This window comes from Ranitomeya variabilis, chromosome 5 (assembly GCF_051348905.1).
Source record: "Ranitomeya variabilis isolate aRanVar5 chromosome 5, aRanVar5.hap1, whole genome shotgun sequence".
Lineage (NCBI taxonomy): Eukaryota > Metazoa > Chordata > Amphibia > Anura > Dendrobatidae > Ranitomeya > Ranitomeya variabilis.
Window position 1 is genome coordinate 51,266,014 of NC_135236.1, and position 26,465 is coordinate 51,292,478.

Sequence of the window (26,465 nt, forward strand, 5' to 3'; positions counted from 1 at the left end):
GCAAACTAGCTGTTTTATTGCTAGCAATTTGGGCTACATATGACATTTTGATCACTTTTTATTGCATTTTTTATGGAGAAGCAGTGAACATAAAACCCCTTAATTCTACAGTTTTTCTTTTTTTTTATTCTTGTTATGACTTTTACTGTAAATTTCTTTTTATTTATTTTTTTATAGTCCCCTTAGAAGACTTAATCTTGCAATCGTCTAGTTGTTGGTACTATATATCGCAATGGTATAATACTACAGCATCTTGTGAAAATCTCGCCCTGTGAAGCTCAGCCGGTAGCTGAGCTTCGTAGCAGTAGCAAGATGGCAGTGACGAATGCCCTGTGATCGCGTCTCGGGGGGGGGAATGATGGGAGTCGGTGTTCGCCTGCAGCGGTTCACATATTGACAGCAATGTATAAATGATTGACAACCACAGATTTAGCCCTTACCTGGTCTCACTCCAGCCAGCACGGGGAGGGGATGATGGGTGAATGCCATGCGAGAAGAGCTGGTCTGGCAGTATTCTAGCTTGCCTGACTTCTTAAGAGATCCAGGGCCTGGAGAGGAAAACATGGTTAAAAAAATAATCTAATTTTTCTTTTAGTAAACAACTTATTCCATCACTACAAAATTCCTGAAAATAAAGATGTATGTCATACTACAACATCTAAAGCATCTGCTCCGGAGAGTGAGGGGCCATCAGGTCTATTATCATCAATTTAGGGACAGTGCAACTTCATACTACTTACCTAAACTAAGTCCCCATACACATTAGACGAATGTCGGGTAAATCCGCCAATGTTGACAGGTTTATCCAACAGTCTAATGTGTGTGGAGGCGCCGGACAACTGATGGTTGGGGGAAAAGATGTCTGATTTTGGACTGCCGATAGCATTGTTCTCCTGGAGATAAGACGTCGGCAGAAGTATCAGTCAGCAGCTTATTCTTTGGTTATCACAGGAGCGATCGGTCGAAAGTGCAATCATGCGAATGGGAAAGTCGGCTGAGATGACTTTCAGCCGAACAATAGGTCAAAGCATCGTTCAGCCATCATCTTTCTAATGTATGTGGCCGGGTTTACTCTGCAAGCTCATTATGTGTTTTTTTTTATGTCCGTTTATTATGCCATGTCTCTTGTCTTATATACAGTATATGTCTTCCTTCACAGGGCTGTGGAGTCGGAGTCGTGGATTCGGAGTCAGTGTCCACTTAGGTGGAGTCGGTATAAAATGTCCTAAAATCTATAATAAATTGAGTACAGTAGTACAATGCAGGATATGATGTCATTTTTTAATAAGAATTTGGGAAAGTTATGACATGTCCTATAAATGTCTGTTCTGTTCCTGATCTAAGCATCTCGGCTTTTAGTTGAGATGAATCTGTGCTGCACTTTATGTACATGCTCAGTAGTGACCAGTGCTGTGGAGTCGTAGAGGAGATGAATCTGTGCTGTACTTTATGTACATGCTCAGTAGTGACCAGTGCTGTGGAGTCATAGCTGAGATGAATCTGTGCTGCACTTTATGTACATTCTCAGTAGTGACCAGTGCTGTGGAGTCGGAGAGGAGATGAATCTGTGCTGCACTTTATGTACATGCTCAGTATTGACCAGTGCTGTGGAGTCAAAGCTGAGATGAATCTGTGCTGCACTTTATGTACATGCTCAGTAGTGACCAGTGCTGTGGAGTTGGAGATGAGATGAATCTGTGCTGCACTTTATGTGCATGCTCAGTAGTGACCAGTGCTGTGGAGTCATAGATGAGATGAATCTGTGCTGCACTTTATGTACATGCTCAGTAGTGACCAGTGCTGTGGAGTCATAGCTGAGATGAATCTGTGCTGCACTTTATGTACATTCTCAGTAGTGACCAGTGCTGTGGAGTCGGAGATGAGATGAATCTGTGCTGCACTTTATGTACATGCTCAGTAGTGACCAGTGCTGTGGAGTCGTGGATGAGATGAATCTGTGCTGTACTTTATGTACATGCTCAGTAGTGACCAGTGCTGTGGAGTCATAGATGAGATGAATCTGTGCCACACTTTATGCACATGCTCAGTAGTGACCAGTGCTGTGGAGTCATAGATTAGATGAATCTGTGCTACACTTTATGTACATGCTCAGTAGTGACCAGTGCTGTGGAGTCATGGATGAGATGAATCTGTGCTGCACTTTATGTACATGCCCAGTAGTGAGGCAGTGCTGTGGAGTCATAGATGAGATGAATCTGTGCTGCACTTTATGTACATGCTCAGTAGTGACCAGTGCTGTGGAGTCATAGATGAGATGAATCTGTGCTGCACTTTATGTACATGCTCAGTAGTGACCAGAGCTGTGGAGTCATAGATGAGATGAATCTGTGCTGCACTTTATGTACATGCTCAGTAGTGACCAGTGCTGTGGAGTCATAGATGAGATGAATCTCTGCTGCACTTTATGTACATGCTCAGTAGTGACCAGTGCTGTGGAGTCGTAGTTCAGATGAATCTGTGCTGCACTTTATGCACAAGCTCAGTAGTGAGGCAGTGCTGTGGAGTTGGAGTCAGGGAAGATGAGGAGTAGGAGGCTTGGCTTACCAACTCCATAGCCCTCTTTCTTCAGATACTTTGCAAATTGCCTCTTCGGAGAGGAGGAGGACTAGAACTCTAATGCCACCTATTGAAAGTAGCTATCTTAAGAGCCAAAATCACCCCTTTAACTAGCCTTGCCACAATAATTAGGATAATAGCCAAACAAGAATCTCAATTTGCAGACACAAATGTGTTGCCCTTCATCAGTGCAAAGTGTGAGATCTGATTTGGCTAGGTGAGAATCTCCTGGCCAGGATTGAAGTGATTAAAATGATATTTGGGGATGAAGAAATCCGTCTTGTGGTTCTTGTGTAATCAGTGTTAGAAGTTTTCAGTTAATGAGATGCCCGTGCCTCGGGGTGGACTGTAGGCAGAGTCTTGTCTTCCTGCTCTAGGAACATGCTTGTGCTTCAGGGCGGCCTGTGGGTAGATCTCTTCTTGGCTTCTCTGGCCTAGAGCACCAAGATAAGACCCTGCCTATAGTTCCACCCCGAAATATTGCCTTGCGCAGGCATGTACTCCGGAGGACAAAGAATGAACTTCAATCCAATATTGCGGCCAGCATGCAGCCAGCGGGTAAGGAAAGGGTGAATCAAACACCCGAAAACCCCGCCCATATGACCCAAAACTGGTCCCGCCAAATTCAGGTGACAGGTTCCCTTTAACTGAAAACTTCTAACACTGATTACACAAGAACCACAGGGCAGATTTCTTCAGCCCAGGTATCATTTTAATCAGTATAACAGCACCAACCTGACAGGGTCTGTAGTTTACTTAGCAAAATCCTGGTGACAGGTTCACTTTAAAAGTCTATTGTCATGTGTCACTCTCCACAAGAAGAAAGGTTACCCCTTGATACAGACACTTTCTAACATCACTGATTTTTTTTTTAGCCATTAAAATATATCATATCTACATAGTTATTATTTTTTTTCTTTTCAGTAAAATTCACAGGAGCTTATCCAAAAAAAATAGTTTCATCCAGAAAAAAAGCAGATAATTTTTCTTATGTATACTGTCCTCTGTATACATCCATATGCAATCCGTACGGCAATTTGAGGTTATTCATCAGCAAGAATAAAATAAAGACCATAAACAGCTTCCTATGTTAATATCTGCAATGTATTCATAAAAATCGGACGCTATACAGCTGATGTGTATGGGATCGGAATTTTTTTGCTCATCCATAGACATAAATAAGTCCTGGGAATATGAGCCCTATGTCCTTGTCGCCTCCAGTTATTTTTTATCGGTACTGCAGCACCACCTTCTGGCACATAATGGTTCCTACAGGGTTTTCTGAATAAAAGGAAATTCTTTAAAATTTTATAGATTTTTTTTTTCTTTTCCAATTTATGCTTTGGGGTTTTTTTTTCAAAAAAGCTATTTTTTGTATATTTAGAGCAATGTCATGACTTACTATAAAAAAAAGTTCAAGGAATATCAGTAGGCAAAGAGCATATGTAGCTATATCATTGGTTTTAGACCCACACTTGCCGATCACAATCTGTGACCAAACATCTTTGCTGTCCGCTAAGCTTAAAAAACATTTACATAAACGTCCTTAACTTTCTAAATGCTGTCTTATTTTGTCGCTTTGATTATATCTCACACGTGGCAGATTTGTTGCAAACATTTCCATTTATGTGTAAAGACAATGAATTTTTGCAAGACTATGTAAATGAATAGTAGCAGCGCAGAATTTTCTGCCAGAAATCTGCCATATGTGAATATAACCGTAGTGTGTTCCCCTGGTATTCATTAATCTAAAGTGAATGTGTTGTCAGAAAATGACCCATTGCTAAATTTTTATTATCAGGTTTTTGTGTTAGATGTTTTCTTCTTTCTTTTTTCAAATTTTTTTTATACATCACGATTAAAAAAAAAAATTGAAATCTTGAAATTTTCACATTGTCTACTCGAGGTTTATTAGACTCATACTTACTATCGATTCAGGAAAAGTTGACAGCAGTTTATATTCAGTAGATAACACAGGATCCACCATTCACAATAGGTGATGTCACAGCTCACCTCCTCCTCCTGTACAATGACTGATAACACCTCTATATACAGTAGATAACACAGGATCCACCATTCACAATAGGTGATGTCACAGCTCACCTCCTCCTCCTGTACAATGACTGATAACACCTCTATATACAGTAGATAACACAGGATCCACCATTCACAATAGGTGATATCACAGCTCACCTCCTCCTCCTGTACAATGACTGATAACACCTCTATATACAGTAGATAACACAGGATCCACCATTCACAATAGGTGATGTCACAGCTCTCCTCCTCCTCGTCCTGTACAATGACTGATAACACCTCTATATACAGTAGATAACACAGGATCCACCATTCACAATAGGTGATGTCACAGCTCACCTCCTCCTGTACAATGACTGATAACACCTCTATATACAGTAGATAACACAGGATCCACCATTCACAATAGGTGGTGTCACAGCTCACCTCCTCCTCCTGTACAATGTCTGATAACACCTCTATATACAGTAGATGACACAGGATCCAGCAGTCACAATAGGTGATGTCACAGCTCACCTCCTCCTCCTGTACAATGACTGATAACACCTCTATATACAGTAGATAACACAGGATCCACCATTCACAATAGGTGATGTCACAGCTCACCTCCTCCTCCTGTACAATGACTGATAACACCTCTATATATAGTAGATAACACAGGATCCACCATTCACAATAGGTGATGTCACAGCTCACCTCCTCCTGTACAATGACTGCTAACACCTCTATATACAGTAGATAACACAGGATCCACTATTCACAATAGGTGATATCACAGCTCACCTCCTCCTCCTGTATAATGACTGATAACACCTCTACATACAGTATATAACACAGGATCCACCATTCACAATAGGTGATGTCACAGCTCACCTCCTCCTCCTGTACAATGACTGCTAACACCTCTATATACAGTAGATAACACAGGATCCACTATTCACAATAGGTGATGTCACAGCTCACCTCCTCCTCCTGTACAATGACTGATAACACCTCTATATACAGTAGATAACACAGCATCCACCATTCACAATAGGTGATGTCACAGCTCACCTCCTCCTCCTGTATAATGACTGATAACACCTCTATATACAGTAGATAACACAGGATCCACCATTCACAATAGATTATGTCACAGCTCACCTCCTCCTCCTGTACAATGACTGATAACGCCTCTATATACAGTAGATAGGAAAGGATCCACTAATCACAGCTCACCTCCTCCCCTTTCCTTTACAATGTCCTTTATGTTGTCCTATACATGTTCATTAGTTGCATCAATACATCAGATAGGGTAGGAGTCTGTTCTTTGCTGCTAATGTACGTGTTCACTTCTTGAAACAACAGAAAGTATTAGTCTAAAAAAAAAAGCCCTAGTGGCCGGTGTAAGAATTGCAAGATTTCTAATCTGTATTTTTAATAAAGGTTTTAGATATGCAACTAACAACATTGACAAAACTTAAAAAATAATACATAAAATAAAATCTGATGTGAAGTATATTTCTGAGGACACATAGCTTGTAAAGCGACCACTACAGTAGTGTTATTGTAGCTGATAACCCCGAGTCTGGACTTACCTGTATCCACATCATTCGGCCACACGCTGGCTTGGCTGCCCCCGGCTGCAGGGGATCGGCCTGTGCCCGGGTAAAACACGTCGTCCACCGGGCTCTCTAACTCACTGTCGTCCAAGGACTTGGGGCGCTTTGTAGTGCTGGGAGACAGTAACAAAGGGAACCATTCAGGTTTAGTCTCACAGTTCAGGGCTGTCTGGGATTCTCGTTATAATGTATATTTCACGGAAGCCAACAAAATCATAACTACCCCAAGCAATTAAACCCCACGGTCCGTATTGATCAGACAAAGGCCATTATACACATGCACCAATTGCTTTCTTTAAAAAGTCACCGTCATCTTAATTTTTATTTCATGAATCAAAATTATACGTGAAAATATACAACTTTGTAATATATGTTATCAGAGAAATCGGCTTCTTTCTCTGACAGAATTGATCAAAATTCTCAATTGGGAGGTAAAATCTGTATTCGGTGAAGACAGACTTCCCCATTACTGAGATAGGAGATGTCATGCTATGGATACAATTCTATGTAGGAGGGAGGAGCTAGAGGAAGAGCTCCTCCCTCCTCCTATCCCTTCTATCTAGATAGAATCTTATGAGCAAGTCTGGAGTTAGGGGCAGGCAAACTTGGCATTTGCCTAGGGCCCCCACTCCCAAAGGGGCTCCCAGCCAGTGGCATGCCGCTAATAGTGGTACACAGATGTGTCTGTAGGATCAAGTCTCCTAAGCCATCTATATGGGCCTGCTGGCCACAGAAAGTTGAATAAAAAGATACCTTGATATTTGCTCTCCGATGTCTTATTCCAGAGAAATCCACATTTTTCTCAATATGCAAATGAGCTGTTAAGATCTATGGGCTGTACATAGATCTCTTGAAAATCTTCTTCCAGAGCTTATTGTAAGTGAAAGACGTTACCAGTGTGAGACATGTAGATCAGGAGAGCAGACTGTCAGTCATTACATGTCTCACACTGGTGACGCCCCATTTCGTTTATAAAAAGCTCTTGAGGCAGATTCTCGGAGAGATCTATGTCCGGCCCATAGATCTTAACAGCTCATTTACATATTAAGAAAAGCTTAGATATCTCTGGAACACGACATCGGATCACAGATATCAAGGTATCATTTCATTCAGCTTCCCATAACCTATGTGGCCATATAGGCGGCCTAAGAGGTTTTATCCTACTGACAGATTCCCTTTAAGGGTGTTCTGAAGAATTGTCTTCTGTAAATATGTAGGATTATTCCTTTTTCAGCTTAATCCGAGAAGCAGGCCCTATTAGAATGAGTGATTTTTGTCTCTAAGTTATTCCAAACTCAGACATGTATCCTTTATATTTTGGGATCATAAACTAAGGTACAGTCAAAACCAAGAGTGGTGTATAATATAGAAGAATACTGACCAAATACTGACCGTGTGAACATGGCCTTAGAAACCTCAATTGTCAATGAGCAGCCCAGCCCTATGTCTATAGGTGAGTAGTGTAATGATTTCCATTAATATTTAAAAAATATAGAACAAATAAATGAATTACCTGCTGGATGGAGGAGACGTTAAGGATCGTCGGCCGAGTGTCACCTGGTTTATGTTGTAATAGCTTGGACTCTCCAGATCAGCCAGGGAGAAGTTAGGACCAGATGCCGTTGCAACTGGTGCTGGAAGACATATGGAGAAGTAACATCATGTTTCCCGAGCTTCCATAGAAAATCCTTTATATGTGTCTTTTTACAACTTATTCAGCCCCTTTTTGAATTCTGCTTCACAGAACTGAATTGGTGATCCTATTCTTATGTGCTGAAACGTCATATCTCAGCAGCATCCTGCTCCTTCTAAGTGCTGCACTTCCCTCCCACTTCTCCTCTGTGAGGTTCTCATAGAGCTTAAGACGGGCAATTTCAATTTCTATGGATGAAGTGATCATTGATAGTTTTGAATGTAGTGACTGTGACCCACCATTTGACTGATATTCATTAATTTTTACAAACTGAACACTTCATTGACGGTTCATGGGGATCGCCATAACATAACCATGCTCAATCCTGCATGCAAAGCAGAGCTGAGCTGTGTTACAAGACGGCTGATAGGGTAACATGAATGCTACAAAAGGGTCGGTGTATGTTTTATTAGTCGCTTTAAGATGCATCTGTTTTTCAAGAATTAGACAGGGTCAGTAGGTGCAGCTGCAGTTGTTATAAGTGTAATGTTCAGTATAGCGCAGCTGATCTGTGCTACAACCCTGCTATCAGATGTTTTATTACATGGGGTCATTAGGAGTATGTTCTTTACGAATTAGACAGGGTCACTAGGTCAAACTGCAGCTAGTATCAGTGGGATTTTCGGCATAGCATAGCTGATTTGTACTACAACCCAGCTGTCAGATGTTTTATTGCACAGGGTCATTAGGAGCTTCTGTTTTTTTTTACTAATTAGACAGGGTCATTAGGTTCTCCTGTAGCTAGTTTCAGTGGGATTTTCAGCATAGCATAGCTGATCTGTGCTACATTCCAGCTGTCACATATTTTTTACATAGAGTCATTAGAAGCATCTGTTTTTTACGAATTATACAGGGTCCTTAGGTAACACTTTAGCTAGTATCAGTTAGATTTTCAGCATAGCATAGCTGATCTGTGCTGCAACTCAGCTGTCAGTTGTTTTATTGCTCAGGGTCATTAGTACCGTGTGTTTTTTTACAAATTAGACAGGGTCATTAGGTGCCCCTGTTGCTAGTATCAGTTGGATTTTCAGTATATCATAGCTGATCTGTGCTACAACCCAACTGTCAGATGTTTTATTACTCAGGGTCACTAGTACCATGCGTTTTTTTACAAATTAGACAGGGTCATTAGGTGCCCCTGTAGCTGGTATCAGTGGGATTTTCAGCATAGCATAGCTGATCTGTGCTACAACTCAGCTGTCAGATGTATTATTACACAGGGTCATTAGGAGCATCTGTTTTTTTATGAATTAGAAAGGGTCATTAGGTGCCCCGTAGCTAGTATCAGTGGGTTTTTCAGCATATCATAGCTGATCTGTGCTATAACCCAGCTGTCAGAGGTTTTATTAGACAGGGTCATTAGGTGCATCTGAGCATTATAAGTACTGGAGAATGGATTGAGTGGTAGTGGAAGAAAAACGGAGCCCTGGGGCCTCATCAGTTTTTGGGGACATTACTAAAAAATAGGTTGCGGTTGCATTGGCGCACATGATTAATTCTGTATCTGAGACTCTGTTATGATGTTGGGAATAACTCTGGAATTACTCTTAACAGTTCAAAACCTTGAAAAATAGCACAGCATATCCCTACTTTACTTCAGATTTTATGCAACATTTTGTGTTGCTGCATGTAACATATTTGCCACATTGATTGTTACCCTGAGGGTTTAAGTCTAATAAAAGTTAATCAGGTTGTTTCTTCTTTCCCTGAAATCCCCCTTTTAACATTCAATACTCACTCTGGGAAACGCGGACAAGCTCTGTGACATTCCACACCCCCGAAGTGACAAAACAGTCCTGGAAAGTGAGATGTCCTGTAGAAAAATGGCCACAATTACACAAGGTAAACAAAAGGGATGGTTTCTATATGCATGGTGCAATATGAGGCTGGAACTCTGAGGCCTTGTTAGTTCTTCAGAGCCCCACGTGAGAAGTACTGGGCATGCTAGCTGAGCACTGGATATCCACCATCTGCAACAGTACAGACACCCATAGTAACTTATCAGATTGTTTGCTGCAGGCAGCTTTACCCCAGATTGTTTGTTGTAGTCAACTTTACCCCAGATTATTTGCTGTAGGTAGCTTTACTCCAGATTGTTTTCTATAGGCAGCTTTACTCTAGATTGTTTGCTGTACTCAGCTTTATCCCAGATTGTTTGCTGCAGGCAGTTTAACCCCAGATTGTTTGCTCTAGGCAGCTTTACCCCAGATTGTTGCTGTATGCAGCTTTATCCCAGATTGTTTGCTGCAGACAGTTTAACCATAGATTGTTTGCACTAGGCAGCTTTACCCCAGATTGTTTGCTGTAGGCAGCTTTAACCAGACTGTTTGCTGTAGGTAGCTTTACCCCAGACTGTTTGCTGTAGGCAGCTTTACCCCAGATTGTTGGCTGCAGGCAGTTTTACCCCAGATTGTTTGCTGTAGGCAGCTTTACCCCAGATTGTTGGCTGCAGGCAGCTTTACCCCAGATTGTTTGCTGTAGGTAGCTTTACCCCAGATTGTTTGCTGTAGTCAGCTTTACCCCAGATTGTTGGCTGCAGGCAGTTTTACTCCAGATTGTTTGCTGTCGGCAGCTTTACCCCAGACTGTTTTCTGTAGGCAGCTTTACCCAAGATGGTTTGCTGTAGGTAGCTTTACCCCAGATTGTTTGCCATAAGCAGCTTTACCCTTTTCCTTTGCACTTGTTTTTATCCCACCTTATCTCTCTAAGTTTTTCATTTTATCAAGACAGGAACTATCTCCATGTAACTAATCTTAAAAGTTTTTTTACTATTACTTATATCTTTCAGCTGTATTATTTGCCAAGTCCAAGTCCATTTTATGGCATAACAACCCAGAATTTTGAGACCGCTATCACTATAGTGTTATGTCAGAAAGACTGGAGAATGACAGAGATGTTTCCATTTATTTAACCTATTTGGATTAATAAGGTGCTGTATTCAGAAATACTGATGGCTAATACCTAGTAATGAGCGAGCGTTCTGGGATAAGGTGTTATCCGAGCATGCTCGGGTACTAACTGAGTGTATTCAGTGTGCTCGAATACTATGTTCGAGTCCCCACGGCTGCATGTCTTACGGCTGTTTGACTAACAAACAGGAAATCCCTGCATATGTTGCGGCTGTCTAACAACCACGAGACAAGCGGCCTCGGGGACTCGAACGTATTTTTCAAACCATTTTTCAAACCATCAGTTTGCACCTGAGCATGCTCAGATAACACCTTATCTGAGCACTTTCGCTCATCACTACTAATACCCTTTCTGGCTCATCCCATGTGCGAGTTTTTGGGTCTCGCAGACAATATGGTGTAATGTTTTGATACTATTTGGTGCCACAGAAAACACTGTGCCCTCAGCGCCAATGATCGGGTGGTGCAGTGGCACTTACCATTGGGAGGAGGCTTTATGTCCACCTCTGTCTGCTGGTTTGTGTTATCCGACTGCCCGGAGTCTGGAGGCAAAAAAAAAAAGAGTCTAATGTAGATTACATCATTTCAGGATGTATTTAACATATTGCATATATACTTACATATAAAAATATGCCAACAGTATTTATTTATCTCATTATGTATTTACCCATCTCATATCTTTTATCTATCTATCTATCTATCTATCTATCTATCTATCTATCTATCTATCTATCTATCTATCCATCTATCTATTATCTATATATCTATCATCTATATATCTATCATCTATCTATCTATCTATCTATCTATCTATCTATCTATCATCTATCTATCTATCTATCTATCTATCTATCTATCTATCTATTATCTATCTATCTATCTATCTATCTATTATCTATCTATCTATCTATCTATCATCTATCTATCTATCTATCTATCTATCTATCTATCTATTATCTATCTATCTATCTATCTATCTATCTATCATCTATCTATCTATCTATTATCTATCTATCTATCTATCTATCTATCTATCTATCTATCTATCTATCTATTATCTATCTATCTATCTATATCTATCAATCTTTTATCCTATTTCTATATTCTGATATTTATTGCATTAGGCTTTATTCATTGCCGGTTTATTCCTGCAGAACCCTTTCCTATTTTCTGTTTGTATGAAGGCCGCGATTCCCATCTGGCTCTGAAATCACATCATTACTTCGGCATACTCACAAAGAAAGGGGCATTTATATATATTTTTTCTCCCCAACATTTCCCTCCTATCGCACTGATTTATCTTTTTCTCTTTCAGCTCACAAGTCAGCTTTAAACTGTCGATCACACGTCCTTTTTTTATTATTAATGGTTTATTGGAGCGAGAGGGCAGACTATAGAGGAGGATATCACAGAACTGTTGTGAATTGCTGGCAGCCATTTTAAAACTTGGCAGCCATTTTAGGGCTGGCTGACGGTCCTCGGTAATAAGGAGAGAGGCGAGATTAGGGATACAGAGTCGAAAAAGAAATCAAACATATCTACAAAAAGCCAGGTTAACGTAAAACAAACAAACCCTTATAACTGTAGATTGAAAGCGCAGCGGGAGCCTTTCTTGTCTGATAAACACATTTCAAGAGAAGTTCAAGTATGCTCGTTCACTAAACACCGCTCATAGGCAATGCTGTAATGGTGTCACCGCAAAGAGAAATATCGCGCTCTTCTCGAATTGTCCAACTTTACATATTTGTTACCAACACCTTGTGAAGGCAGCCATTTTATGCTGAAGTAGTCATCTCATACAACGTAAAGTTTAGTGGCCTGTATTCATGATCTCTTATAGTCTCAGTGGTTTAGGACCTTACTCAGGGCTGCCATCATGGCTAGTACTAAAGTATTGGGCCTGGCTTCTTCACAAAATGAAGAGGTCACCTCTGTCATAAAGCATCTCAGTCTTCAGTTTAGCTGAGAGTGCTGACTCTCTCTGCTTTTGGTATGCATTATTAGGCAGTTTGTTCACTGCTGTTATAGATTTATGTGCAGTTTATTCACTACTGGTATAGATTTGTGTGCAGTTTATTCACTGCTGGTATAGATTTATGTGCAGTTTATTCACGGCTAGTATAGATTTACAGTATGTGCAATTTATTCACTGCTGGTACAGATTTATGTGCAGTTTATTCAATGCTGGTATAGCTTTGCAGTTTATTCACTGCTGGTATAGATTTATGTGCAGTTTATTCACTGCTGGTATAGATTTATGTGCAGTTTATTCACTGCTTGTACTTATTTGTGTGCAGATTATTCACTGCTGGTACAGATTTGTGCACAGTTTATTCACTGCTGGTATAGATTTGTGTGTAGTTTATTCACTGCTGGTATAGATTTATGTGCAGTTTATTCACTGCTGGTACTTATTTGTGTGCAGATTATTCACTGCTGGTATAGATTTGTGTGCAGTTTATTCACTGCTGGTATAGATTTGTGTGCAGTTTATTCACTGCTGGTATAGATTTGTGTGCAGTTTATTCACTGCTAGTATAGATTTGTGTGCAGTTTATTCACTGCTGGTATAGATTTATGTGCAGTTTATTCACTGCTGGTATAGATTTGTGCGCAGTTTATTTACAGCTGATAGATTTGTGTGCAGTTTATTCACTGCTGGTGTAGTTTTGTGTGCAGTTTATTCATTGCTAGTATAGATTTGTGTGCAGCTTATCCACTGCTGGTATAGATTTGTGTGTAGTTTATTCACTGCTGGTATAGATTTAAATTCACCACCCACAAGGGTCCAAGTTAACCCCTTCCAGACATTTACAGTATATATACATCATGGTCAGGAAGTACTTCCCGACTGATGCAGTATATGTACGTCATGGAGATCTCCCGCGCACAGTGCAGGCACCGTTCTCGCACTTTAACCCACTAAATGCTATGATTGATATCAATAGCAGTATCTAGCAGGAATGCAAAGGGAGGGAGTTACCTCTGCTCTCCGACTGGCGCCCCTGCAACGTCATCGTGAGGGGTTAATCATTGCCATGGTGACTTGATGTCATCCTGACGACATCCAGGTCACCAGAGATAGTAAACTTGCAAGATCATGCTCAGAGCATGATGCAGCATGTTTGTCTGTCAGTGCAGCGCTGACAGTTTGTACAGCATTGAAATGCTCCTTATTTGCTATGCTTTGCAAGCGACCAGCCTGCAAAAAGTGAAGGTACCATAGTGGGACAAAGTAAAAAAAAGTAAAAAAAAAAATATATATATATTTTTAAATATATTAAAAAAAGATGCTTTATCATCTTACTGCCGACCAAAAAGTGAAATAAAACGCGATCAAAAAGACAAATGTAAATAAATATAGTATATCTGAAAATGTCATCTTGTCCTGCAAAAAACAAGCCACCATACAGCTCTATCCATGGAAAAATAAAAAAGTTAGAGGTCTCAGAATTAAGTGATGCAAAAATAATAATTTTTTCTATAAAATAGTTTTTATTGTGTAATGTCCAAAACATAAAAAAAAGATATCGCTGTAATCATACTAACCAGAAGAATAAAACTGCCTTATCAATTTTATCACTTGTGGAACGACATTAAAAAAATAAAATATTTCTGAATTGCTGGTTTTTGTTTATTCTGCCTCCAAAAAATCAGAATAGAAAGCGATCAAAAAATGTAATGTGCCGAAAATGGTACCAATAAAAACATCAACATGTCCCGCAATAAACAAGCTCTCACATGACTGTCAGGTGAAATATGGAGAAATTATAGCTATTAAAATAAGTGTTTTTAGTCTGTATCACCGACAAAACATAAAAACCAGATATAAATCTGGTATCGCTGTAATCGCACTGACCCGAAAAATAAAGTTGACTAATCACTTAAACTGCACGAGGAACGAAAAATAAATAAAACCAATTCTTCATCTGCTGTTGATTTGTTCATTCTACCTCCCAAAGATCGCAGTAAGGCTGACATTTAGCCTGCACTCTATGCTGAGCACTTACACTGGGGTTTCCATGTAAATCTTTGAAATACATGATTCAGACGGAACCCCTGGTGGAAGATTCCCTAGAATGAGGCAAATGGAGGCACTGTGAATGTCATCTGGCCTATGATCCAGCATTGTCCATCTTTTTAGGCGTGCCCCTATCACTTCTGAGCCCCAGTACGCCTAAACCACATTTAGCATCCACATGTTTGGCATTTCTGTAGCGATGAGAGCCCATTTAATTTAGAAGTGCATGTCTTCAGAAGCATGAGCTGGGCATAACGTACTGGTCACTGCAACGTACCGGTCACTACAATGGCAGGTTACAATTTTCTGGAGTTTCTGGAAAACACCCATGGAGTTAAAAGAGTTACTACACCTGTAGATAAATTCCCAAAAGGGTATCATTTCCAAAATGGGGTCACTTGAGAAGGGGATTCTGCTCTTCTAACACTTCGGAGCTCTTTATATGGAGTTTGCAAAGTAGTCTAGGAAAATCTGCCCTCCAGGAGTCAAATAGAATGCCATCCCTCCCCGAGTCTCGTCGAGTGCCTGCGCAGTTCTGTACAGCCATATATAGGGTATTTCTACATTCAGCAGACATTGTGGGACAAATTTTGGTGCCATATTTACCCATTTCCCAGTGTGAAAATGTAAAATCTGGGGCTAAAACATAATTTTGGTGGTAAAAATGTAATTATTTTTTTCTTCACTTCACAATGGTATAAAATTCTGTGATCCACCCGTGGTATCAATATAATCACTGCACCCCTGAATGAATTCATTGAGAGGTGTAGTTTGTAAAATGGTTTCTATTATGTTTGTAAAGCTCTGTGGAATTAATGGCACTATATAAATGAGTAAAATAAATAAAAAAAATAAAAAATATTATGGGATTTCTGCTGTTCTGGCACCTCAGGGGCTCTGCCAATGTGATATAGCACCCTCAAACCAGTCCAGCAAAATCTGAGCTCCAATATGGCGCTTCTTCCCTTCTGAGCTTTGCTCTGTGATTCAAAAGTAGTTTTCGACCATATATGAAGTATTGGTGTACTCAGGACAAATGGCACAACAAACTTTGGGTTCCATTTTCTTGTTACCCTTGAAAATGAAAAATTTCGGGCTATAATAAAATGTGGGAAAAATTAGATTTTTTTATTTTCACGGCTCATTGTTATAAACATCTGTGAAGCACCTGTGGGTTCAAGGTGCTCATCACAAATCTAGATAAATTCACTGGGTGGTCTGGTTTCTAAAATTGTGTCACCTATAAGGTGTTTTCACTGTTTAGGCACATCAGGGGCTCTCCAAACGTGACATGGCGTCTGCTATTTATTCCAGCAAATTTTGCATTCAAAAAGTCAAATGGCGCTTCTTCCGTTCCAAGCCCTGCTGTGTGAACAAACATTAGTTTTCCTCCACATATTGTGTAGCTGTGTACTTAGGAGAAATTGCACAACAAATTGTTACCTTTATGAAAATGCTAAATTTGGGGCTAAAAAACATTTTTGTGGGAAAAATTAGATTTTTATATTTTTATGGCTCAATGTTATAAACTTCTGAGAAGCACTTTATTCAAGGTGCTCACCACACATCTAGATAAGTTCTCTAAGGGGTCTAGTTTTCAAAATGGTGTCATTTGTGGGAGTTTCCACTGTTTGGGCACATCAGGGGCTCTCCAAACGCAACGTGGCGTACGCTAATTATTCCGGAAAATTTTATATAAAAAAAGTCAAATGACACTTCTTACCTTCTGAGCCTTGCCATGCACCCGAATAGTAGTTTTTCCCCACATATGGGGTATCGGCGTACTCAGGAGAAAATTGCACAACAAATTGAACAGTGCAATATCTCCTGTTATCCTTGTCAAAAAATGCAAACTTTGGGCTAAAAATTATTTTTGTGGGAAAAACGTGATTTTTTTTATTTCACGGTTTAATGTTATAAACTTCTGTGAAGCACCTTGGGGATAAAGGTGCTCAGCACACATATAGATAATTCCCTGAGGGGTCTAGTTTCCAAAATGGTGTCACTTGTGGGGGATTTCCACTGTTTAGGCACATCAGGGGCTCTCCAAATGCGACATGGCGTCCGCTAATTATTCCAGCAAAATTTGCATTCAAAAAGTCAAATGACGCTCCATCCCTTCTGAGCTATGCCGTGTACCCAAACAGTGGTTTTCCCTCACATGAGGGGTATTGGCATACTCAGAAGAAACTGCACAACAAATTTGGGGTCCATTTTTTCCTGTTACATTTGTGAGACTAAAAAATTGAGTCGAAATGAACATTTGTGTGAAAAAAAGTTAAATGTTCATTTTTTCCTTCCACATTCTAAGAAATTCCTGTGAAGCACCTGAAGGGTTACTGAACTTCTTGAATGTGGTTTTGAACATATTGAGGGATGCAGTTTTTAGAATGGTGTCACTTTTGGGTATTTTCAGTCATATAGACCCCTCAAATTCAATTCAAATGTGAGGTGGTCCCTAAAAAAATGGTTTTGAAAAATTTGGGGAAAAATTGAAAAATCGGTCAACTTTAAACCCTTATAACTTCCTAACAAAAAAATGACGTTTCAAAAATTGTTCTGATGTAAAGTAGACATGTGGGAAATGTTATTTAGTAACTATTTTGTGTGACATATTTCTGTGATTTAAGGGCATAAAAATAAAATTTTTGAAAATTGCTAAATTTTCAAAATTTTCCCCACATTTCCCTTTTTTTTTTTTTACACAGATAAACACAAGTCGTATCAAAGAAATGCTACCACTATCATGAAGTACAATATGTCACGAAAAAACAATCTCAGAATCAGTAGGACATTGGTCAGAATTATAAAATTTGGCCTGGTCATGAAGGTGAAAACAGGCTTGGGGGTGAAGGGGTTAAGCTACAGAAATACAATTTTCGATTTTATTTCTGAAAAATGGTGGAAGCCTCCTAAGGGACCCTGGTAATATGAATGTACGTGGTTCCAAAATATCTGATGGCAGCTCTACTACTAACATAGGAAGTTGCTTTTAGAAAGTCATGAAATCAAGAATCACCTTAAATTTTCAGGCTTTTTAGACTTTACCTTGATAACCTGTGTGCAGTAAATCGCTGTCTGCCTTACCTCAAAATTGCTGTACACACCTATCATCTACACCACCTGCCACTGCGTAAACTACATATAATGATAATCATTTTTGCAATTGAGCATTTTTTGTGGTTGTGACTTTTTGCTATTTATCCAGTAATTTTATTCTCTTTTGTGTTTCTTTTTTTTTTCGATTTTAGGATCAATAACATTTTCTACCAAAATTTTTGGTCTCAAATTTTTGCCATTTTTTCCATGTGAAAAAACGCTATTTTCTGCTATGTTTTTTTTGGTACACAATAGAGTTCCGCTCTGATTATTGCGCTTTTGCTGTAGATTTGAAGTGGCTTTCTATTTTTACATTGCGATTCTGCGTATTTTATATGTTTTTTTTCTTCAGAATCCTCATAGAAGACTCGTGCGGTTCGACAGTGTCTCTAAAAGCACGGCAGGCTCGAGTTCATGAAATAACATCCATCCGCTGTGCTTGAACTGTTAAACGCAGTTGATTTTCTGCATGAAAAAAACACGGCGTCTATGAACATGGTCTACGAAGCAATGGATCTGTGATATCTGGGGTTCCAAAATCATCTCAAACTAACACTCGTAGGTTCTAGAAGTGTAGAGCACCAATAAGATGGATTAATGGAGCAGAATGATGATGATCGATGATCTAGAACTTTAGAACTTTGACAGTTGGGATTCCAATATTAATTAGACGATGACATTTGGGGTCCGGTTTTATTAAAACGAGCCTGGGAAAGTTCTAGTGTAGACCAGCTCTGGTCTTTGTACTGATAATCGTGTCCTATCTATCTCATCGGTGTAGCTCTTTCGCGTTTGTCACATTCAGATGTTGCTGGCAGCAGAGGGTCCTATATTCCCATTTTCCTCACCCCCTGTCTCCGTGCCAGCCTCATCCTCACCTCCTCCCTTCTCCGAAGCCCCCAAGGGCTGTCGTGCCTTTAGGTCTCCTCCATCATCTTATCTATGGCTCCAGCTGATAAATCAGAGCCGGGAGGTGCCCCTCACATACACACACACAATGCGGATTATCTACCCACCTCCCCCCATTTGAGAACTCCCCTGAGCTGGCACACACACAGCGAATGGGGACCGGAGACTGGGAACAAAATGGCCATTATTGTGTGTGTGCAATCAAATCAGCATATCCCATCACAGCTTCCACATATTGGAGCCTTCTGGACTGACGGGATTCAGCTGAGACAACAGACTCTAATGGATGGACGCAATGGTCTGCATTTTACAAATCTGGAGAAGGAATGGACCTGGTCATCTAGGTGACATTTTACCTCTTCGAAGTGATGAAGCTTCGTCCGGCATGTACAATCCGAAAGTTTAGCATCATACTTGAACATTTCCGACAGTTCTTTCCTAGTTTCTAGACCCATGGGATATTTTTATTTAATGAGATTTTAGACTTTACTTCATCCACATCTCGGATACAATTATGATGAGTGGTGAAGGCACAAATAGGAGCCCACACCGATGTCAGGAAAGTAAATCAGGGGTACATTAAAAACGAAGATAGAGATTTTGTATAGACACAGTCCGAACCCCCCTCTAATCCCAGTGTGTAACGCCGAAGTCAGAAATGTTTTTAGTTTTTTTTTAATATTTTGCATTCATAGAATCATAGAATGTTAAAGATGGAAGGTTCCTCCAGGATCATCATGTCCAACCCCCTGCGCAATGCAGGATTCACTAAACCAGCCTCTATTTGAAGACTTCCATTGAAGGAGAACTCGCCACCTCTAGTGGCAGCCTGTTCCGCTCATTGCTCACCGTCACTATCAATAAGTTTTTTTTCTAATATCTAATATAACTCATTCTTGGTACGTGTCCACTTTACTGTTAGAGTGGGCATCCCTTTTTCTCGTATGCAAAAAAAAAATAGATAAATAATTCTAAACTTTCTTCTATCAACGACTTGAAAAAGTTAGAAAATTCGAAACGCATTGACTATTAAAACCGCACTCCTGGAAATGTTTCTCCTCTTTATCCTTCCATTTTGGCAGTGCAGAATTAACCCTTTATTCCATTTAATTCTTTTATTAACGACCTGTGACACACATTACAGTTCTAATTTGTGGTGTATAGAGTGGGTACAGGAGCTGAACCCACTCCACACACCTGACCCTATCTCCGATCGCTGCTGTTTATCCATCAATCACTGACAGCGGCATCTAAAAGACTTGCAAGGGCACCAACTCCAGGCAGCGTGATTGCAAGGTGCCAATAGGTTACCATGGAATATGGGGGCCACTATGGTTGCCATCTTAGTCTTCCTATGAAGCTCAGCATGAGTTATACTATATGTATTTTATTCACTTATATAGCGCCCTAATATTCCGCAGCGCTTTACAGATATCATCGCTGTCCCCGTTGGGGCTCATAATGTAAATTCCCTATCAGTATTTCTTTGGAGTGTGGGAGGAAACCGGAGAACCCGGAGGAAACCCACGCAAACACGGGGGGAACATACAAACTCCTTACAGATGTTATTCTTGATGGGATATGAACCCAGGACCCCAGTTCTGCAAAGCACCGTGCTGCCCCGCTTTGGTATTGGACTGTATTTTATGAGAGATCAAACAATCACAGGTGTGACTAAAAAAAATCAGCTGAAAATGTAAAATTAAAAAAAATGTAAAAAATGTTGGAACCGAAAATATAAAAGTTTAAATCTTTTCCCCATTTCAAAAGTGCATAAATACATAAAACATATTCGATATAGTCATATCCTTAAAAGCCCGATCTATCAAAATATCAAATTATTTAAACACTTTGGTAAATGGTTAAAAAGAAAAAATTGACTTTTTTTTCCAACATTTCACCCCACTTGGATTTAGTTTTTTACGTTTTTTAAGTTCATTATAAATTAAAATGAAAGGCGTCATTAAAACTACAACTCGTCCTCCCCCACCCAAAAAAAAAAAAAAAAAATTATATAAGTCCTCGTACGGCTATGTCAACTTAAAAAGTTAGAGCACTTGTAAGAGGGTAAGGAAACAACGAAAGCGCAAAAATTATATTGATAGCGGTAAACATTAAAATCGACAGTTCTCAGCAGGAAAATCAGATATGAGAACAGCCTCATAGAATATTATGGGTACATGCTCTATCGGAGAAAGACATGGAAACAGCATGTATGTGATACGTGAACATCTGAATAAGACCAAGATGACTTTTCCACTATCTGTCAGACCTCCCTTACTCTTAGAATCATAGAAACATAGAATGTTAGAATCAAAAAAATCATAGAATGTTTGAATCATAGAATCATAGAATGTTAGAATCATAGAATGTTAGAATCAAAGAATCATAGAATGTTTGAATCATAGAATGTTTGAATCATAGAATCATAGAATGTTAGAATAATAGAATGATAGAATCATAGAATCATAGAATGTTTGAATCATAGAATGTTAGAATCATAGAATGTTAGAATCAAAGAATCATAGAATGTTTGAATCATAGAATCATAGAATGTTAGAATCATAGAATGTTAGAATCAAAGAATCATAGAATGTTTGAATCATAGAATCATAGAATGTTAGAATCATAGAATCATAGAATGTTAGAATCATAGAATGTTAGAATCATAGAATCATAGAATCATAGAATGTTAGAATCATAGAATCGTAGAATGTTAGAATCAGAATCATAGAATGTTAAAATCATAGAATCATAGAATCATAGAATGTTAGAATTATAGAATCATAGAATGTTAGAATCATAGAATGATAGAATCATAGAATCGTAGAATGTTAGCGTTGGAAGGGACCTCCTGGGTCATCGTGTCCAACCCCCTGCTCAATGTAGGATTCACTAAACCATCTCAGATAGATGTCTGTCCAATCTCTGTATGAAGACTTCCATTGAAGGAGAACTCACCACCTCTCGTGACCGCCTGTTCCACTCATTGATCACCCTCACTATCAAAAATTCTTTCATTATTACGGATTCTTTATGTCATACATGTGCCTAACGAAAGGTTGCTACTTGGGCAAATGAGTGAACATTGAGAAATCTCAGCTCTGGACATCATTGACGAGTCCGACCACAGTAAAGAATACCAGAGACTATAGTATTAGATAGGTTAAACTAACCAGAAATAATTAGTAAATTCTACTCCAGTTGTATATTTGGGTGGACCATGTGAGAATGGACATTAGAGCCACATGTCCTACCATTGGTCGTTCTGTACTGACTCATGCATGATCATCACATCACGTCCCAACTCCAGTTTTCACAGCTGCTCCTAGACATACTGTATGATAACTTATCAACCATTAACATGGTATCACAGGCCGTTTTTCAGAAACCTCTGCTAGAGAAAACTAAAAATCTAACATTAGACCTGTGACCATCTGTGGAGATTAAAGTGTAACCATTTTTTTATTTTTATTTTTTCAGAAATCAATTGTACACATGAAAATATGCCACTTTGTAATATACAGTATCTTATTAGAGACATCTGCATTTTTCTCACTCTCAAATCAGTGGGAAAATCAGAATTCAGAGAGAACAGAGATTTCCATCACTGAGGTAGGAGATGACACTTGGTGCTTATAAAATTCTATGGAAGGAGGAGGAGCTAGAGACAGACAGACATTCTGTTGGAAGTTCTTTTCTACAGTGGGTGAGGGGCTGGAGACAGACATACATTCTGCTGGAAGTTCTCTTCTACAGTGGGGGATGGATTGGAGACAGACATAGACATTCTGCTGCAAGTTCTCATCTACGGTGGAGGAAGGGCTAGAGACTGACATGGACATTCTGCTGCAAGTTCTCATCTACGGTGGAGGAAGGGCTAGAGACTGACATGGACATTCTGCTGCAAGTTCTCTTCTATGGTGGGGGAGGGGCTAGAGGCAGAAAAACATTCTGCTGCAAGTTCTCTTCTACCATGGGGGAGGAGCTAGAAGCAGACACAGATATTCTGCTGCAAGTTCTCTTCTACGATAGGGGAGTGGCTAGAGGTAGACACAGACATTCTGCTTCAATTTTTCTTTCAAGGTGAGGGAGGAGCTAGAGGCCGACACAGACAATCTGCTGCAAGTTCTCTTCTGCTTTGGGGAAGTGGCTAGAGGCCAACACAGACATTCTGCTGCAAGTTCTTTTCTACGGTGGGGGAGTGGCTATCCCAACACAGACATTCTGCTGCAAGTTTTCTTCTACTGTGGGGGAGGAGCTAGAGGCAGATACAGATGTTCTGCTGCAAGTTCTTTTCTACCATGGGAGAGGAGCTAGAGGCCAACACAGACATTCTGTTGTAAGTTCTCTTCTACAGTGGGGAAGGGGCTAGAGGCAGACACAGATATTCTGCTGCAAGTTCTCTTCTACAGAGGGGAAGGGGCTAGGGCCAACACAGACATTCTGCTGCAAGTTCTCTTCTATTGTGGGGGAGGATGTAGAGGCAAATGCAGACGTTCTGCTGCAAGTTCTTTTCTACCATGGGAAGGAACTAGAGACCGACTCAGACATTCTGCTGCAAGTTCTCTTTTACTTTGGGGAAGTGGCTAGAGGCCAACACAGATGTTCTGCTGCAAGTTCTTTTCTACCACGGAGGAGGAGCTAGAGGCCAACACAGACATTCTGCTGCAAGTTCTTTTCTACCATGGTGGAGGAGCTAGCGGCAGATACAGACGTTCTGCTGCAAGTTCTTTTCTACCATGGTGGAGGAGCTAGAGGCTGGCATAGACATTCCGCTGCAAGTTCTCCTGCAATTTTATGAGCACCTACTATTATCTCTTATCTCAGTAATAAGAAAGCCTGTCTTCACTAAAGTCAGGGCCTATCCATGAACTGAGAATTTTGTGAATGAATAATCAGTCCAGGAGGAGAAAGAAATGGATTTCTCTGATAAGGTATATTACAAGGTTTCTTATTTTCATGAGTACTCATGATGTATGAAAAGATAAAAACAACGGTTACTCTTTAACCAATAAACTCGTCTCCTCTAATGCTTCGCACAATCCATGATAATTAAAGAATTGTCAGGAAATTGGATGAATAAAATAGTCATGAATTACTTTACATGAATGAGTACAGAGAAGAAGAAATAATAACAGCATGTGACTGGAGACGTATAACGATGGGGACTACAGGGCCCAGGATGTATTGGAGATCAGAAATTGTTGGGCTGGTAAACTGCCCACAGATGGCCATGTTGGCAAGGGTTGGTGAAAGGGGAGGTAGGTTCTGCACCTGATGCTCTTATTACTGAGGAAATCTGGGCTGCAGCTGTGGCCCCTCATCATTCTCCCCCCACCACCACTATTCCTGGCCTATGCCCTGATATTTTGGAAAAGACAGAAGACAATGAAGGATGGAGAAGACGTATCTTCCCTCTCCGTTGTTTGTGGGTCTTCTTGGCATTACATTGCCGGCAGGATGACAAGCTTGAAGCTTTTATCTGTGTTTTCTATGTATTTTATTTTTCGGTGACCAGTGTAGTCTTTCTCCCTCTCTTGTATATAAAGTCTTGTAGATTTTAATTTTACTCATCCCCATAGAGGTGGTCTTTAGTTTTGGATAGGGGCCGTACAAGGAGCCATTTTATTATATTTTCTAAGAAGATTCTGCATTGGACGGGAAAATGAAGCCTTGCAGGATCCTATTTCAGTGATCACCGACAGTCCTCGAGAAAGGGGAACCGTATAAAAATTTATAGGAAAACGTCTGAAACATAGAGCCCTTTTCAAAGCCTTAAATGAGGTATTCCCATCTCTGAGATCCTACTCCAATATGTAGTAGGTGTAATAATATTAGCAAACACCTCCAATTGGAAATGTAGGATAGTTTTTCTGATTCGATAGATCTCTTTCCTCATGTGCAGGACATTGCCTGGCCTTAGGTATCCATGGTTACGACCACCGATATAGTAACAGTTAGCGAGTTGTTAGTGGTCGGAACCGGAAGTAGTGGTCAACTGAAGGTGCGTGTAGCTGGTGAATGCCAACGTGGGACATTCTTTCTGTACTAGGAGGTATCCATGGTTACGACCACCGATATAGTAACAGTTAGCTAGTTGTTAGTGGTCGTAACCGGAAGTAGTGGTCAACTGAAGGTGCGTGTAGCTGGTGAATGCCAACGTGGGACATTCTTTCTGTACTAGGAGGTATCCATGGTTATGACCACCGATATAGTAACAGTTAGCTAGTTGTTAGTGGTCGTAACCGGAAGTAGTGGTCAACTGAAGGTGCTTGTAGCTGGTGAATGCCAACGTGGGACATTCTTTCTGTACTAGGAGGTATCCATGGTTACGACCACCGATATAGTAATAGTTAGCTAGTTGTTAGTGGTCGTAACCGGAAGTAGTGGTCAACTGAAGGTGCGTGTAGCTGGTGAATGCCAATGTGGGACATTCTTTCTGTACTAGGAGGTATCCATGGTTACGACCACCGATATAGTAACAGTTAGCTAGTTGTTAGTGGTCGTAACCGGAAGTAGTGGTCAACTGAAGGTGCGTGTAGCTGGTGAATGCCAACGTGGGACATTCTTTCTGTACTAGGAGGTATCCATGGTTACGACCACCGATATAGTAACAGCTAGTTGTTAGTGGTCGTAACCAGAAGTAGTGGTCAATTGAAGGTACGTGTAGCTGGTGAAGCACCATCAACAATGCCAAGGTGGGATATTCTTTCTGTAGTAGGAAGTATCCATGGTTTCTACCACTAGTGACTAGCTATCTGTCACTACATCAGTGGTCAGAACCATGGATACCTAAGGTCCTGCAATGCCCTGCACATGGGGAAAGAAACCTAGCGACTCAGAAAAAATACACTACATTTCTAATTGTAGGAATTAGCTAATATTATTATTACACCTACTACATTTTGGGATAAGATCTTGTAGATGGTAATAACCCTTTCTGTAGTTCTGTAGCGCATCATTCGATGATATGAAAACCAATTTATCACAGGAGACCTGTCAGCAAGTCAAAAGTGGCCAGTTTCAGCTGTTATTTTCTCAAGTATGGCATTTTGTGTTCCGTAATTCATTTTAGAGATGCTGAATTAAAAGGCCCGTATTCTCCTGAACCAAATGGCGGATTGAAAAAAATAAATAAATCGGGAAAACTCAGCGGATCAGTGGGAATGAAATTAAAGCAAAGACTGGTCACTTCAGACTTGATGATGGTTCCTTTGTAAAAGCGTCAGCTCTTCAGTCCAAGATGACCTTCTCCCTGCGTACGATTGTCTGTTGCTGTAGTAAATAGTAATGCTGAGTACTCCCTGGTGGTAACTCGGTGACGGGTATAAATAAAATGCACTGAATGTGAAGTGTTGGTGTAGATCCAGTTCTGCATCTGTTTGGCAAGAGGCCAAGATTCATTTTGTTTAACCCTGTGTGACTAAAGCAGAAGGAGGGGAGGTACGAGGAATGAGATAGATGTCTTTCATAAAACTATATCTTTTTCATAATCGCCGATTGTATTTCTCAATGCTTTTTTTTTCTGTTATTTTCCATCCCCCTTCCACCCTTATCCCAGCTTTGTACAAATTCCAGGCTCTGTCCACATTGACCGGTAGAGAACTTACACTTGT

General features: G+C 40.1%; 1 protein-coding gene across 1 annotated transcript in view; it reads right to left on the reverse strand.

Moving 5' to 3' along the window:
* NFIX (nuclear factor I X) overlaps positions 1 to 26,465 on the reverse strand; it is a 146,707-nt gene that overhangs the window by 26,607 nt on the left and 93,635 nt on the right. The window contains exons 5-9 of the mRNA XM_077261945.1: positions 11,297 to 11,359; positions 9,647 to 9,721; positions 7,729 to 7,849; positions 6,192 to 6,328; positions 441 to 548 (exon numbers count right to left, since the gene is read on the reverse strand). Of these exons, the coding sequence (XP_077118060.1) occupies positions 441 to 548; positions 6,192 to 6,328; positions 7,729 to 7,849; positions 9,647 to 9,721; positions 11,297 to 11,359 (504 nt within the window). The remainder of the gene's footprint in view (positions 1 to 440; positions 549 to 6,191; positions 6,329 to 7,728; positions 7,850 to 9,646; positions 9,722 to 11,296; positions 11,360 to 26,465) is intronic.